This window comes from Pipra filicauda, unplaced genomic scaffold (genome assembly GCF_003945595.2).
Source record: "Pipra filicauda isolate LSUMZ 115617 unplaced genomic scaffold, ASM394559v2 scaffold10_size6260569_pilon, whole genome shotgun sequence".
Classification (NCBI taxonomy): Eukaryota; Metazoa; Chordata; class Aves; order Passeriformes; family Pipridae; genus Pipra; species Pipra filicauda.
In genome coordinates, this window is record NW_024103541.1 from 5751524 (window position 1) to 5767478 (window position 15955).

General features: G+C 39.1%; 1 protein-coding gene across 7 annotated transcripts in view; it reads left to right on the forward strand.

Annotated features, from left to right (window-relative positions):
* The first annotated feature begins 2119 nt into the window (after positions 1-2119).
* Positions 2120-15955, forward strand: part of SLC35F5 (solute carrier family 35 member F5) — a 31624-nt gene continuing 17788 nt past the window's right edge. The window contains exons 1-7 of one of the 7 annotated variants that reach the window (XM_039382143.1): positions 2120-2136; positions 5803-5870; positions 7425-7504; positions 9920-10061; positions 11216-11359; positions 13612-13674; positions 15139-15220. In XM_039382143.1, the coding sequence (XP_039238077.1) occupies positions 9927-10061; positions 11216-11359; positions 13612-13674; positions 15139-15220 (424 nt within the window). In that variant the 5' untranslated portion in view covers positions 2120-2136; positions 5803-5870; positions 7425-7504; positions 9920-9926. The other 6 variants (XM_027723565.2, XM_039382133.1, XM_039382124.1 and 3 more) reach the window with 6 other exon arrangements.

Genomic DNA, 15955 nt, shown 5'->3' on the forward strand with positions numbered 1-15955 from the left:
GCATAATATTCTTCAATATATTATTTAGTAAAAGCACTATTAGCTATAAAGAAGTCTTACGTGTAGTTTTTCTGTCAGAGTACTGTAGTCATAACTCTTTGGTTGTCTTCTCAGGTTTCGCCGCTTAATAACTGGCTGACCTTGGATAAGCCATGTAAGTTTACTGAGTCTCACTATAAATACTTAAAGCAAAGATCTGGGAGACCCAACAAAATTACATGCTGTCAGATGTACACACATTTGTGCCATTGCATTTTGTGTAATTTTCAGCTCCTACAAATCCCACAGAATGTACTATTTCAAGAGCAGTGCTATTTTCCTGCAGCTTTGTCTAAGAAATTCATTTTTCCTAAAATCTCTTTCTGAAGCTGTAAGGAAAAAATTTCATATAAAAGCACCATACTGCACATTTTGGCAATATTGGCTTAAAGGTAGAAGTTAGTGAGGACAGAAGCACAACAAATCAATACACTATCATTATTAATGTATACACTCGAGAGTACATCAAAAAAGGACAGTTTGAACCAAAAGTGTAATTCGCTATATTTCCTTGTGTCATTTATGGTATAAATGCTTCAGGGTAGGGATTGTATCTTACTACTTTTAACAACCAGTTTTATGAGGCATCAAGCTTGTTAGAAGTCTCTTAGGGATATTATATGCCAATTAAAGTACAGCTATATTAAGAAATTAAGTCTCACATAAAAAGCCCAAAGCAGTTTGAGACTAAAAGTGCTTAAAAGTTTTTTCTTTTCTTCTTAAGAAGTAACTTTTGTTTATATATAGGAAACAATTCAAACCCAACAGTAATACCCAGACAGATGATGATGACATGACATTTTTATATGAGAGATAATGGATTTTTTTCAATCACTAACTTGTAGGAAGGGTGAAATATCATGTTTGACTTCAACACTTTGTAAGTATGAATAGCACTTAATAACTTCACAGCTATACTATATGTATCACCTAATTACAATTTAACATCATTTACCTTTCTACTCATATGTATACATTGCTTACTATTATTTCCTAGCAGTTTTTACTGTAAAATTCCCCAAATATGTAGTAGTTACATTTTAAAAAAAGCTTTATTTCTGTTAGCAGGTGAATACCGAATAATCTGGAACACATGACATACACCACCGGTTATCTTTAGGTTGATATTACGAGCTCAATTCCTAAATACGAATCAACACTGACTACGAGGAGGTAACACGGACTACAAAACCAACAGAAACAAGACCGGAACCTGATTTTGCGATTTCAACTAAGCCTATGATAGTTCTTTTTATTCACTATTTTTGGTGCATTTTGTCTAGTATTTCCTTTCACAGCTTGTTAGTCACTACCTTACACATCTCAAATTTAAGGAAAGTCTGCTTTAATATAGCTTATACATCTACACAATTTCACTTTTTTATACTATTAAAAGCGTGTTATGAAGCAGACATTTTGAGAATTTAATTAGTTGACACTACTTCCCAGTCCTGTGAGATTTTGTACCACAGAGTGTAAAGATTATGGTAACTATGAAATAAAGGTTCCACCATGTCACTGCATTTTAGGACATTTCTCAAAGGTCTTGCAGATGTTGGTTTTTCTTTCTTCCCTTTTTTTTTTTTTGACAGACTAGTTTCAAGCTCCATCCCACTTCTCCATCTCTAGTTCTTCAGTCCATGCTCTCTTCCTCTGCCTTCTCTATTCCTTCAGATTTTAGTTTCTTTTCCTTTTTTTTTTTTTTTTTTGACCTGCTTATCTCAGTGCTTTGGAAAAGCCCGTATAAATCCTAGATAACTGCCCGTCTATAGAGAGGGAGTTCTCCTCCATCAGAGCTGTTCTACCCATTCCCATGGGTCCATCTCGACGGAACAGCCAGTTCTGCTCCCAGGAGCCGAGGAACAGCTGCCCGGGAGCCGCAGGGGATGTCCTACGCCTGGTGGGACCAGCATAAATCCGGGTTTACCACCCGCTGTGGCTCTTCCCGCTGTCCCCCAGTTCCCGCCGGGCCGGAGAGGACTCCGGGAGAGGAGCCGGAGCCCAGCGCGGCATTCCCGGCAGCGGAGCGGGGTTTCCAAGCGGGACATAGAGAGAAGCTGCTCCCGCCCGCCCCCGGCCACGCCCGAGGACACCGCGGTGCGGGCACCGGGACCTCAGCCTTTGGCACAGCACCAAAGGACAGACAGGATGGGAACGGGGATAGGGATGGAGTTGGGGTTGGTCCTGGGGATGAGAACGGGGATGGGACTGGGATGCGGATGACGAAGGGTTTGGGGACGGGGATACAGACGGGGAAGGGGATGAGGACGACGATGGAATGGGGATGAGGACGACGAAGGAGATAGGGACGGAGACAGAGATGGGGATGGGAACGGCGATGGGAATGGGGATAGGGATGGAGACGGGGATGGGGATGCGACCGGGAAGGGGAGTGCGGCCGGGGATGGGAAGGCGGCCGGGGATGGGAACACAACCGGCTCCATCCCCGCCGCTCTCACCACGGGCCCCCCCCGCCCATCTCCTCCCGCAGCCAGGGCAGGGGCGGCGAGCTGCCAGCCGAGCGGCTCGATGGGGCCGTCCCGAGGGCGGGGAGGGGCGGTCGCTCGCGGTCTCGGCGATGGATTGGGGGTGTCCGGCGCGGGCGGGCGGTGCCGCCGCCGGACGGAGCGCGGGGGGTGCCGGGCCCGGCGCGGCCTCAGGTACCGTCGGGGGGGACCGGCCGAGGGGAGAGAGAAACCGCGGGGCTGCGGGCAGCGAGGCCGGGAGGGAGCTCTGCCTCCCGCTTGGGCCGGGTGTGTGTGTGTGTGTGTGTGTGTGTGTGTGTGTGTGTGTGTGTGTGTGTGTGTGTGTGAGACTCGGTGCCGCCGCCCCTCGGCCCCGTCCGCCTGTGACAGCGGTGCGGGGAAGGCGCTCTGCGCTCCCCTCCTCGGGCAGCCCCTGCCCGGGATAGAGGGGGTGTGTACGGAGGGGTCCCGCTCTGCCCAGAGCCAGCGTGTGGCAGGAGCAGGGAAGTGATTCCGCCCTGAACTCGGCACTGGAGAGGCCGCACCTCGAGTGCTGTGCCCAGTCCGTCACCTCTTACTGCAGGAAAGGCACTGAGGAGCTGGAGAGAGTCCGGAGAAGGGCAACGGAGCTGCTGAAGGGTCTGGAGCACAAGTCCTCTGAGGAGCAGCTGAGGGAGCTGAGCGGAGGATCAGCCTGGATAAGAGGAGGCTCAGAGGCGACCTTATTGCTCCCTACAATTTCCTGACGGGAGGTTTTAGCCGACTGGGGGTCGGGCTCTTCTCCCGGCCAGCCAGTGACAGGACGAGAGAACACAGTCTTAAGTTGTGCCATTGGAGGTTTAAGTTGGACATTTGGAAGACATTCTTCACAGAAAGGATGATTAAACACTGGAATGGGCTGCCCAGGGAGGTGATGGAGTCACCGTCCCTGGAAGTGTTTAAGGAAAGATTGGATGTGGCACTCAGTGCCATATTCTGTTTGACACGGTGGTATTTGATCATAGGTTGGATTTGATGATCTCAGGGGTGTTTTCCAACCTGATGGATTCATTGATTCTGCGCTGGCACCGCTGTCCTGCCTCTCCTGGGGTGTGGGGGGGGTCTGTGCACCCCCTGCTTGGGCTGCAGCTCTCTTTGCTCCAGTGGTCTCTGGTATTTTAGCTGCAAGTGCAGGATACTTATCTTTCCTCTTCCAAGATCCCAAGGGCTTGATCCACATTTCTTTCTCCTCAGGCATCCACTTTTCTCTAAGTGCATTAAGGAGACTTACTCATTTCCTTCCCTCTCTTCCCGCTACTTTCCCCCAAAGATACCAGTGACAGGAAGGAAGGAGGAGACCCTCCCTTAACTCTGAGTGTGGTGATTCTGCCGATTTCTTCTGTGCCTGGAGGGCTCAGCTTTCAGCTGCCAGTGTCCCGTTGAAAGCTGCCCTGCTGGTCCTTATCAGGGATACGTGGCTGTATATCCTGTGACAAAGCAGATATGTTTAGTCCTTGCCCTAGACAAGATTAGATCTGCAGCATGTGAAAGGGATGTCATATGTAATCCTCAGCTGATGTTAAATATATAGCTACTGGTGGCTCGAGATTGCCTGGTACGTGGTAACACCTTGGCAGCTTGACATGGGGTTTTTTCTTCTGATGTTCCTGGACGAGCAGGAGAAGGAGGTCAGTGTCAGTTCCATTGTCAGCTTTCACTCTGCAGACCTGAAACTTGTGTGTTTCTAACTCAGTGCGGTCCGAGTTGTTCGTGTCCGACGGTCACAGCCTTGCTGGGGTGACATGAGAACGAACTGAGAACTGTGTGCTTGGATACTCTGGTAGCTGGTAAAGACTCTGAAGTATGCAATAGGTTAATATTTTGTGTTACTAGTTCTATGTAAGAAACGTTGTTTCATGAATTTTGGGTAAGTACTGGATAGGAAGCTTGAATTTCAGGTGTTCTTTTTATCCTTAGATACCAGGATCCAGCTGTGCCATGACAGTTTGACAGTATAACTGTTACATTGTGTAGTGCCAGATTCCTAAAATGTCTCTTTATGTTAAGCTAAATTCTCTTGTTTTGGTAATACAATTAACGTCCTTTCTGTTCAAACTTTGGTGTTGTATAACTTTTTACTTAGCTAGGAACAGCGATCTCTTGTTGCAGTACTCAATACTGGCATGGAAAACTTGGCTTCTTGTTTTCTGGATCTTTTGCTTCACTATATTTTAAAGATCCTACAGGAAACTTTCTTTGAGTAAAAATGACAGGGCTGTAGTGAATGTAATAGTTGTGTTGCATAAGGCTCAGCTTTCCACCTCTCCTGGAGATTCTTGCCTTTTTTCTCATCTCGTGACACCCTTTTTAGTGGAGGTCAGGGCTGTGTTAGATTAACATTGATTTAATGTACATTTCCTATAGGTGTAAAATGAGTTTACTTTCAGATTTTTTCTGGTTGGAGTGAAAGCAGTGTCTCTGTTTATCTTATCTCAAAAGTAATCAAATGTGAAACAAGAATCACCTGATGACAGCACATGTCAAAGGGGGGAGGAGGTTGTATCCTAGAACTGGTATTATTGGAGCAGCTGGTATAACTGGAAAAACCAAACCCATTTCTTCTGTATGCAAGCCTTATCTTGTATGTTGTCTTTCGAATTGTATATGAAATAATCTTGAGTAAATACAAGGAAGAATTTCAAGTTGACTTGCTCGCACCATGGTTTGTGACTGAGCTGCTGTTCTCGGTCTCTTGTCATTCTTGTTATGTACTCTTTGATTTTTTTATTTTTCTTTTGGGGCAGGAGGGGCTGTATTTTCCTCATAGAACAGCCAGATGCAATACTTCTGTTTTGCAATTATTTGGCAGTTCTCTGGCTTATAATGTTCTCTTCCCTAACTGTCAATGCAATAGAAGTGATTTCATAATTTGTGAGTTTCATGTGATTTTTCTTTTTTTTGGGTGGAACTTTTAATGTGGAAAAGTGATAATCTGCACAAAGAAATATTTAATGCTATTAAAATAAGATTACACATGAAGTGTCAATGATGCAGTTATACATTCTGCCCTCAGAGGTTGCTTGTTGCATGTTTGGAACAGCAGAGTTTGACAGGCTGCTGAGCCTGGTGGCTTTAGTGCAATCATCTATGTGAACATACATTGTAGACTACATAATGAGACCATTTCTTGTATTTTTTTTGGTATCATAAATTAAAGCAGTGACTCTGCTTACATGATCTAAAATACTGCAACATTTTAAAACCAAAGTAGAGTGTCATGACAAGAAATGTTAAGTATATTTTTAATTTTTTTTTTCAGATCTTCATGTAACTGGCTTAAAAATGGTTCCACAAGATGACAGCACCAAATCTAAGACTGTGGAAATGGTAAATAAATGAATAAAAAAAACACTTTAGAAGATCTCCATGCTATTTGCTGAAAATGATAACGATATCAAGAAATGCCTTTTAAATGAATATTCCTTTAAATGTCAAATTTTGAGTGGTATATTTAAAGTTACACCATGTGGAAAGCATATTTATTTCCTCATAATGGAAAGGGGAACATGCTGAAGTTTCTGCTGTATTTAATACTTTTAAACCGTCATTTCTATTTCAGCCTATATGTCTTCTGGTGGCTTAAATTTATCATAACTTGTGCACTTTTGTAAGGGTAAAGCCATGTTCTTAGGGAGAAATGTCTTGAGCAGTTCTTGGTTTAGGTGCCAGATGTTATGTCAATATGCTAAACCTTTGTCCTTATCCTGAAATGGGCTAATTATTGGTAATAAACAGTGAACAGGGTTCTGTGTGATCACCTCCAGTGAGAACAGCCCACAGTAGATTGTGCGTGCTGATAAAGGGTCAGGTTTGTGTCTGGCATAACAACTGAATTTAGGTGCAAGTTCTGTACCTGGTCACTTGAATATAACTAAAACATGGATTAAGTAGGGGCGAGAAGTAAGCAAATGAATAGTATCTTTCTCTTAGTGATCTCTGTGTTAGTGTACATGGAGGGAAGAATTTTTAAGTATTGCTTTCTTTTTATTTTTGTTATTGTTATATTTGGTTCTTTTGGGTGCCTAAATTGGTCATGTTCAAACTGTTTGAGCTTTGTATGAATAAAAGTCTTCTGGTTTAAGTCTTGGTTATCTGAGATACTGATCTTAATCTCTAATTGGGTTGGTAGTGTAAGAAGGAAAACATGACTAGCAGCTACTCTTTGTATGTGAGGGCACTGAACTAAACAGGTGTTCAGGATCTACAGTGAGCTTAGGCTTTGTGGAATAGGAGATGGATAATCACATGCTTGTGTCTTAAAAATGCAAAATACATCTTCCAGTTTGTTTGTTTATTGTTTTTTGTTGCCCTTTTTTTTTTAATCAGCTATAGTGATTTGGTAAACTGTGTGGAAAAGGTTTGAACTTGGTGGTTGTTGAGCAGTGTGTAAATGTTGAGTTCAGTAGGTTTCCACAAGACATAACATGGAGATGCCTTATGTTTCTAGAGTATATTAAGGGCAAAAAGCCTATACACTCTTCCACTACCTTCCTAACTCTAACGTTTAGATTCTTTGCTTAGGAATGTGGGCTTAACAATAGAACCTTTCTCTGCATAGCTTAAAAAAATCAGAATTTAATGTCATCAGGCCCTTGTTTCTCATGTGAACCTCCTTAATTAATAAGGAAGGGATCATGTTCTTTGAAATATCAAAAGTAGTAAAGTTAAAAAAGCTGTTTTCTTGTGATTCAATACTGTCCTAGCATTTTTTATGAAGGTCGATTCTTAAAGTTGTAGACCTGTCTGTCCTCAACACTTAGGACTTGAGCTGCAGCAGAACTTATGGAACTCAACATTTTAGAAAATGTTTTTCAAAGAGACATGCAATATACACATGTACACAATGTTTTAAACTTTGCTTTTTTTTTTTTTTCATTTTAGGAGACTATCTTCACTTTGACATGATGTGTGAAGCTTTTTAGTCAGCATTTTTTCTTTCTCTTTTACTGTTATTGTGAAAGGTATGTATGAGAAAAGTAAATCTTATTCTTTTGTGTTTATTTTTGTCAGACCATATTGCCCTCAATGTACAGAAACCAAACAAAAAGAAATGTGTGGAGATGTATGTCATTGCCAGTTCATCAGTACTGGCACTTTGTTAATTAGTAGGACAATGTATCTGTCTAAAACTTCTCAAAATAGTAGTTTCTATCTGTCTTTGCATTTTGTGTGATGTTTTACAGGTTTTTAATCCTGTCCTAAAATTTAGTATATCAGTTTCCATAGGGTTCTGTTTTTCTGCTGAGCATTATGGGTGTTTTAAGTATTGCCTGTAGCTTGAAGGTGCATCGTGCTGCACAATGAGGACTTTGTACTCACCCTTTCTCCATAAGCTTTTTACCTTGTTATGGAAGAATCAAGCAAAGGGCTATATTAGGCACACAGAAATGTTAAACAGACACTTTGTAGTCAGATGGAAAGTAATAGCTACTCTTACTGTAACATACAAAAAATTTCAACTTCAAGACATAATTATGGGCTCTTTATTTAGAATTTTAGAACCTACTTATCGTGAGTACAAAAGAAATGGTGCAGTGTGTAGTTAGACTGTGAATAACTTTATATGTAACTTCTTCTCTAAGAAGTAGTGGATATTCTATCATTCTTTACTTCCTTCCTGCTGAGGGACCTTCGAGCAAGGGATTTGTACAAAGCCTGATGTAGACAAGCTGAGTACAATACTGAGCAACTACAGACTGTGCTCAATATCTTTGCATGATCTCTGTTCACAGTGTTTATGTGCTATACCCTTTGAAGCAGTTTGTGGTGAGAACAGAAAAGCTGTAGATGTGAGCATCTGATGTAGAGACATCCAGTTTATCAGGCTACTGCTGCTCCTTCCTGTCTCCAGCTGTATCTCCCCCTCCTTCCTGCAGCACGTAACTGGTGGGAGACAGGAGTGGGTTCCATTTCTAGTACACCTTAATACTGTTCATGAATTGTGCTGTAGCCTGACATGGTATGACATTTCTTCCCTCCAGCTCATTTGAACCCTTTCATGCCCACCTTCCATTTTTGCTTCCTATTATGCAACCACATGAGCAATTTTTAGGCTGTATATAATATAACTTAATGGTTCATAGGCTGTTAGTCATAATAAAATGAAGGCAAAGTTTGTAGAGTATAATATGTAGCATCTATTAGACCAATTCATAAAACCTGAAAAAACCTTTATAAGCTTTCAAGCATGAAAACCTTTCTGTTAGTTTGCTCGAGTTTAATACACCGATTTCTTCTCTCTTTGGGAACAAATGTTCCTCCTTTATTCCTTATCGAGTAAAAACTGTAATTCCTTGCTGAGCCTTTCATAACTTTGCCCCTCCCTACTTACAGACTTCTGCTTTCTTTTGTCAATCCTGCCATTCTGTCAGGAAAGCAGAGTAATTATCCAGAACTGATGCCCACACATGGAATATGTCAGCATAGATCTAGTGGTATAATTACACTTCAGGAACTCTGCCTGTTCATTTTTCTTTGGAAAGAAGCCCTTTGAGAAATGGAGGAAAAAGCATCAAGATTTGAACATGGCAGAAACTGTATTGTAAAGGAGAGGCATGAGTCAAACCAGGAAACAAAACCATTATCTCCAATATACTTGTGCATATCTGGGCATTTGAATCATTAATCTGAGGAACAGGCTACTCTGGAAAAAAGAAATGGAGCTTCCTTACTGAAGACATTGTGACACTGTCTTTTTCATAAATAGTTTTTAAATAATGAAGAGATAGTAAGTATTTGTAAGTTGACACGTGGAAAAAACAAAGTTTAATTTAAATTCATCAAACTGTTAGCAAAGTAGATCACCTCTATTTACTGGGAAAATCAAGAGCTGCTCTGTAAAGGTGACTTTTAAGTTTACAATCAATGTTTCTTCTTTTTTTTTTAAACTCTTCATGGTTTGAGGGATCATAATTTACCCATATGTCCTGCTATGACTTTGGAAATGTTTGTTGAATACTTTAGTTTAAACATGTTTCTGACTACCTTTAGCAGAATTATATTTGACCCAAGACACCAAACTTATTTCTACTGTCAGGTATCTGAATTTACCAAAATATAGTAGTTTCAAATTTAGTAGAACTTGTAACCTAGAAATTCCAAAAAGGCATTGTATCTGTTACCTACTTGTGCTTACTTTCAGTGCTAGAGCAGTTGATAAATTCTCTAAAAGTCAAGATTTACTTTCTGATTGCCCCAATGAAAATTTCATGCCATATCTGTCAAAGATCTGCTTTTTAGCAAGCACAAGCATATTTGTACTTACATATGGGCCCAGTTCACATATATGAAACACTTGTCCTGGTGTTTATTGGGGGTTTTTTCTGTGTCACTGTTTGTAATCTTTTGGTGTTTGTTTCTTTATTGACCTTAACCAGGTTACAAATGGTGTGGGTTTTTATCATGAACCGAATGAGCTCCCAGAGCAGTTCATCCGCTCAGCGTCGGCGACTGGCTCTGGGAATCGTCATCCTCCTCCTCGTTGATGTGATATGGGTTGCCTCTTCAGAACTCACTTCTGTAAGTACTGCTCCACACATCTTAAAGCGAATATAGAAACCTGTTGAAGAGAAAGATGCAGCAGAAACGTAGTCACTCAAACGCTCGGTGGGTGGTGTTGTGTAATGTTTAACCTTTTCAGTACGGGGAAGGTGATACCCTTTGGGTTAGTGAACCAGCCTGTATCCACTAAAAGTTACAAGTAAGATCAACTCAGTGACTGCTGCTTTTGAGACAGAAGGTGTTACTGATGACTTTAAAATAGAACAGCGTAAGCTCATAACTACGTGCTGTAAATAGGGAGTTTGTTTTGTTTATTGCCATAATGTTTAAAATAATGCCCATATGTTTCCCAGAAAGTAGTAAACAAGGTGTAACATGGCAGGCTGGTGGTGGATTGTAGATCAGGGCACATAGAAGTCCAGGATAAAAGGAGTTTAAGCCTTGTAATTGCATCTAGTTCATATCTTCACCATATTGAAACTTTGTGGTATTTGCTTCCTGTTAAGTTTTAGGACTTAAAATAGAGCTTTAGCAATGGAAATTGAGTTTTTAATAAATTCTGATCAAATTCAGGTTTCTGAACTGTCTTTAAGTTGTTATGTTTTATATCAGTCTTGAAATTAAACATATACAAATGTTTGTGCTTAACATGTTTTATTATTAATAAAACATTTTTTCCAGTGAGCCAATGGAATCGCTATTGATACTGAAATGTTACTTAATCAAAGTAATCTTCTCTAATTTTTGATTACTGTATTATTGCTTACAAAAGGGGTCTTTAATTTAGAAAATATTGTATATAAATGTATTTTCAGACCTATTTGAGTTCAGTGGCATATAAATATATTATTCGGTTAGATACAAGTAATAAATAATTTTTTTCTGGTGGCATTATGTTCTACAAAATGGCTCAGTGCCTTCTTGTTGGCAGTAGAAATAGCTTGGAAGGGGGTACCCCCAGAACAAGTAGGGCACGTGGTTGTTTTGGTCATCCCTGCCAATGTTCATAGTGCTGTCTTTTTGGGAACCAAAATATGTATATATATATATATATGTGTATATTATATAACAAATATACTGTTCTGGAGTATATTCTCACACCTGTTCATTCATTTTTGTGAATTCTCACCTATTTGGTAATTTTGGATACTACATTTATTTTCTTTCCACAGTATGTTTTTACAAAGTACAACAAACCTTTTTTCAGTACGTTTGCAAAAACATCCATGTTTGTTCTATACCTCTTGGGATTTATTGTTTGGAAACCATGGAGGCAACAGTGTACTCGTGGGTTTCGTGGAAGGCATACAGCCTTTGTAAGTATCATAACTCTGTAAATGTTGTGGTATTTGTTTAAGTTTGTATGAATAAAAGCTTAAAATAGGGACTAGAGAGGAACAAAGTTTACATATTTATGAAATAGTACTTTCAGAAAAGGAATTATAAACTGAATCCTAGCACAGGAGGACATGGCAGTCATAGTTGTCTTGTGAAAGAATGAAAGGAAAGGAAAAAGCAATACGAGATGTGCCAGGAGTCATAAGAAATGCTTTACTGGGCCAGACCATTGGCCTGTCTAACCTGGTATTTAATTGTGGACAGTTGCTGAATATAATTCCTTTTAAGAAGAGCTAATAAGCCTCACCACTGCTGTCTGTTGCTTCTCTTTTATTTCCCCTACAACTGTAAGCAATGGAATCAGAATTTGGACTCTGTAGTTGATTTTTAGTACTGACTCTTTTTGTCTCTGGCACAACTATGAACTGTTTGCTAAGAGGTTTTGAGGGTTTTGAAGTTATATTTAGTAAGGGTGATAGAATTATGCTTTTGTTGTTGTTAATACTGGTTTTTTATAGCCTTTATGCGTGAGTGACCTTCCTTTGTCCATTCTAGAGCTAGGCATAGTTTGTGCTAGAGTCTAAAATTATTGTTATATGACAGAAATATTTTTTTTTTTTTTGCAAGGAAATTAAGAGATGCTGGGAAGGGCACTTGTTCTGTGCCAGTGTTTCAGAATGCTGAACAGCAGGACTCAGGAAGCAGTGAGGCATTTGGCCTGATATTAATCTTGCATTAAAAGAACAGAAAATGTGATCCAAGAACATGCTGTTAATCAACATGTTGTTATAGAAATGAGCTTATATGAAAGGAACAGACTTCAGATCTTCCGGATATATTAAACTGCACTGATAGTGACACTGTCATAATTAAATTTAAACATTACATGACTTTTAGCCAAATTATTTTTATTTAAAAAAACCCAGACCATAAAGAACAAAAATAACCCCAGAAAAATAAACTTTTTGGGGTTTTTGTTTCAGATTTTGAGTTAAACACAAAGAACATTTACAGATGGCTGATATCTTGACATAATCTTTGCTAGATCAATGCCAAGTGTCTGTGCATAGTATGGCACGTGTTAGACTTGATGTTCTTCAGGATCTTCATAAGATAATCAGGACATAAACAGAGCTTACAGTTTCTTTATTGGCAGTAATGTCAAATTAGGGTGATGTGCAGAACAATTATACTGATCAAATTTATTAATCTGAGCACATAAGTAGAGTAATAAGAATAAGATGCTGCCTAATGTGAGTTGTAGTGGTTACATTGACCAGCTGAATCTTGTGCACTGCTCTCTCTAAGAGAGATAGTATGATCTCATGAACTGGACAGCTATGAGTAAGAGTGCTCAGTCTGTCACGTGTGTGGCACTCATGACACTGCTACTGGAATCTCACTATTTTTCCTTTCTAATCCTATAAAAAAAAAAATTAAAATAATTTGTAGGAAATAGCCATTACTTTGATCTTAGTCTATTTCAAAAGAACAGTGCAGACAGGACTGTAGTGTGAAGTTAGAAGACTCCCTCCCTCCCAAGGAGTGTAGTTAAATATTCAACTGTATAATCATTATAAGTGTCTTTAAAATTCCTTGTGTTTATTAATCTGGAACAAAAATACATTTATAGGGTTTTGTTTCAATAGTGATTGCTTGGGTAAAAACTCACACCTTACATTTAAGTCCTCTTCCATATTAGAGGTTTTGTTTAATAGATTGCTACCTTTGTTTAATAGATAATGGTAGAAGAGCAATCTGCAGGTCAGGGAACAGGGGTTGGTATGGTGCAGAATGAAAGGGGGAAAGTGGTACTTGACCTCATCGTAATTTAAGTGTTGCTAAAACTGAGGCAGAGTCCCACATTTTTAAGCAAAGAAACTCTGCCTCAGTAAAATGAAGAAAGAAGCAGCTTGTTGTTAATTCCTGCACATGTGAAGCCTGTCTTGCTAAGACTAAACTTAACAGGTTTTGGCTTTCTTAACAGCCTCATCCTGCATTCATACCTGAGTAGTTGAATTCAGTGGGGTTCTCCAAGAGATACAAGGAAATACCAAAATTATTTACTGAACTTGTAAGCCCTCTTGGTAATGGGGAGGAGGGCTGAGGGGAGAGAGGGAATTGTGACAGAAATATGGAAAAAGTAATTAAAAAACTTATTCTGAAAAAAATTCAGTTGTTAATAACTCTACCTTGATAGTTTTTATTACATTTAAAGTTCTGTAATTAGTTTGCAGATGCTGAAGGTTATTTTGCTGCTTGTACAACAGATAACACTGTAAACAGTTCTCTGGTAAGTGCCTGAATTTGTGAAGATCAATGCTTTACAATAACATGGCACCACTAACCTGAATTACTGATTTTAAAATATGGTAGTCTTAAATGTTAAAGTTTTTGGCAAAGGGGATTGGTAACTTATGTGTTACTAATAAGTGCTGCAAACGATGACATGGCTTATTATAAGAAATACAGGTTTTTCAGCTCAATAAAACACTTTTGAATGTTTCTGTAGCAGTTTGTCAAAGAAATACTATGTCATACAAAGGAAACCTTTAAATATTCAGCTCAGTACCTGCCAAAACCACATATGGAGAGCTGGTAGTAAAGCCAAATAGTTTTCAAGTCTAAAATATACAACAGAATCATTCAATCAGTGGAGTATTTTGTACACTGTGATCCTGCATTGCATTTTGAGAGAGAATCAGACTCAGTTTCAGTGTCAGTCCTGATAAGCTGCACTGCCAGGCAGCATTTTTGGGGTGATTTTCATCATCCAAAGATGGCAGTTTGTTATGCCCCTGTTGATCACAGATTACTGCTTAATCAGTGTACCTGAATCAGAGGGCCACATGCAGAAATGTATCCAAACCACAAAACTTTTAAAGTTTGCACCATCTCTGTAACAGAATAGGGGGATGCAATTGAGTTGAAGAATTATTTTCAGACATATTCTTCGTTTAATTTTTGGTTGGGTTTTTTTTTCCCCAACTTTATCTATCTACATTTAAGAATAAAATCTTAGTCTGCCCGATTTGTTCAGATCACCACACTCTAGAATCTTGGACAATTTTGCATTAATTTAAACATCCACAAAAATTCTAGTCCTTAACAAGGAGCCTAATGAAAATGCAACTACCAGATCTTTTCCATTACTTCACTCTTTGTGATGGTTTGAACAGCACGACTCTTACAGTTTATTAATTCAATCTAAACAAGCAGTTTAAAACTTGTCTTGTTAGCAGAAGTTTTAATTGCTTAAAATACTTCTAAGTGTCTTATATGTTGGAGTTCCTTTCCCAAAGTTTTTTGACGTTTAGTTCTAGTTTGTGAGAAAATGAGAACATAGTAATTTTTGTATATATATTCTGTATTTTCTAGTTTATGTTTCTAATTTAAAATTTGGACAGAAATTATAGTTCTAATAAACATCTGTGATATTGATCAGTTATTCTATAATTTTAAATCAGTAGGTTTGAATTTCCTGGTCATAATTTTTGTGTTCATGACCATATACACAGAAGTGCAGTGTTCTCTCTGAATACTGCATTTTACTAACATGTGCAAATATATTATATACATTATGCGTGCACATTTTTGACAAGTCTATGCACTGTGTTCAAACTCACTTTAAGTTTGATTCTGTTACTGTTCACCAAGCTTTTCTTTATTTAGTTTTCAAATTTGCTAGATTAGTTCTACTGCTTATAATTTAAATATCCCTCTTAACTGTATTTTTACTTATACTGATTCATTGCAGAGTGAACCTTTATATGTTCCTGTAAAGTTTCATGACTTGCCAACTGAAAAAAATGGCAGTAATAATAGTGATGCAGAGAAAAGTGAGTAAAGACTTTTGGAATGCTGAAATGTTAGTTCTTTGGTGAAGGAAGTACTTTCCTCTTTAGTATAACTGCTGTCATGTTGCAGGTCTCGCCTCTCCCTTTCCCTTCCCCTTTTTTTTTTTTTCCCCTTTCCTTAAATCTCTTATTGCATGAATTGCAGTCTCATATATTTACTTTCAGGTAGAGAAAACATAGGCCTGTCGTTCAGTTTACCTTTCTTGGTCACTACAGATCCAGCCTATGTTTATCTCAAGGGACCAACTGGGTTCAATACTTGTGATTCTTTCCTTCTGGGCTTGTATGACCAGCAGCAGTGAGTCAGCCTCTGGAAAAACAAGCTATTGTCCTTTTTAGAGCAGGAGCAAAGCAGTCAAAGTAAGAATTTTAACAGTCTATGTGCATTCTGATTTTATTTAAACCTCACTATCTTGTGATAGTATCTGAAACAGGCCTAATTGTCCCAGACAGTTGTAGACAAGTTAACTGTCAAAGAAGGCAATTATCTGATCCTCAGCAAAAGAGTCCCTGCTTATAAAAGGCAAAGTCTCTTCTTTAATTTCTAGATGTTAAGAACCACTTCGGTAGCCCCTGCTGTCCTGTGACAACGTGCTCCAATCACTTCAGAGTTGTTTAAGCCATAGCTTTTCCCTTCACATTTTTTAGGAAATAAGGTATTTTTTCATATTGAATTAGGATAACATTTACATGTAGTGTAATGTTTTCTTTACACAG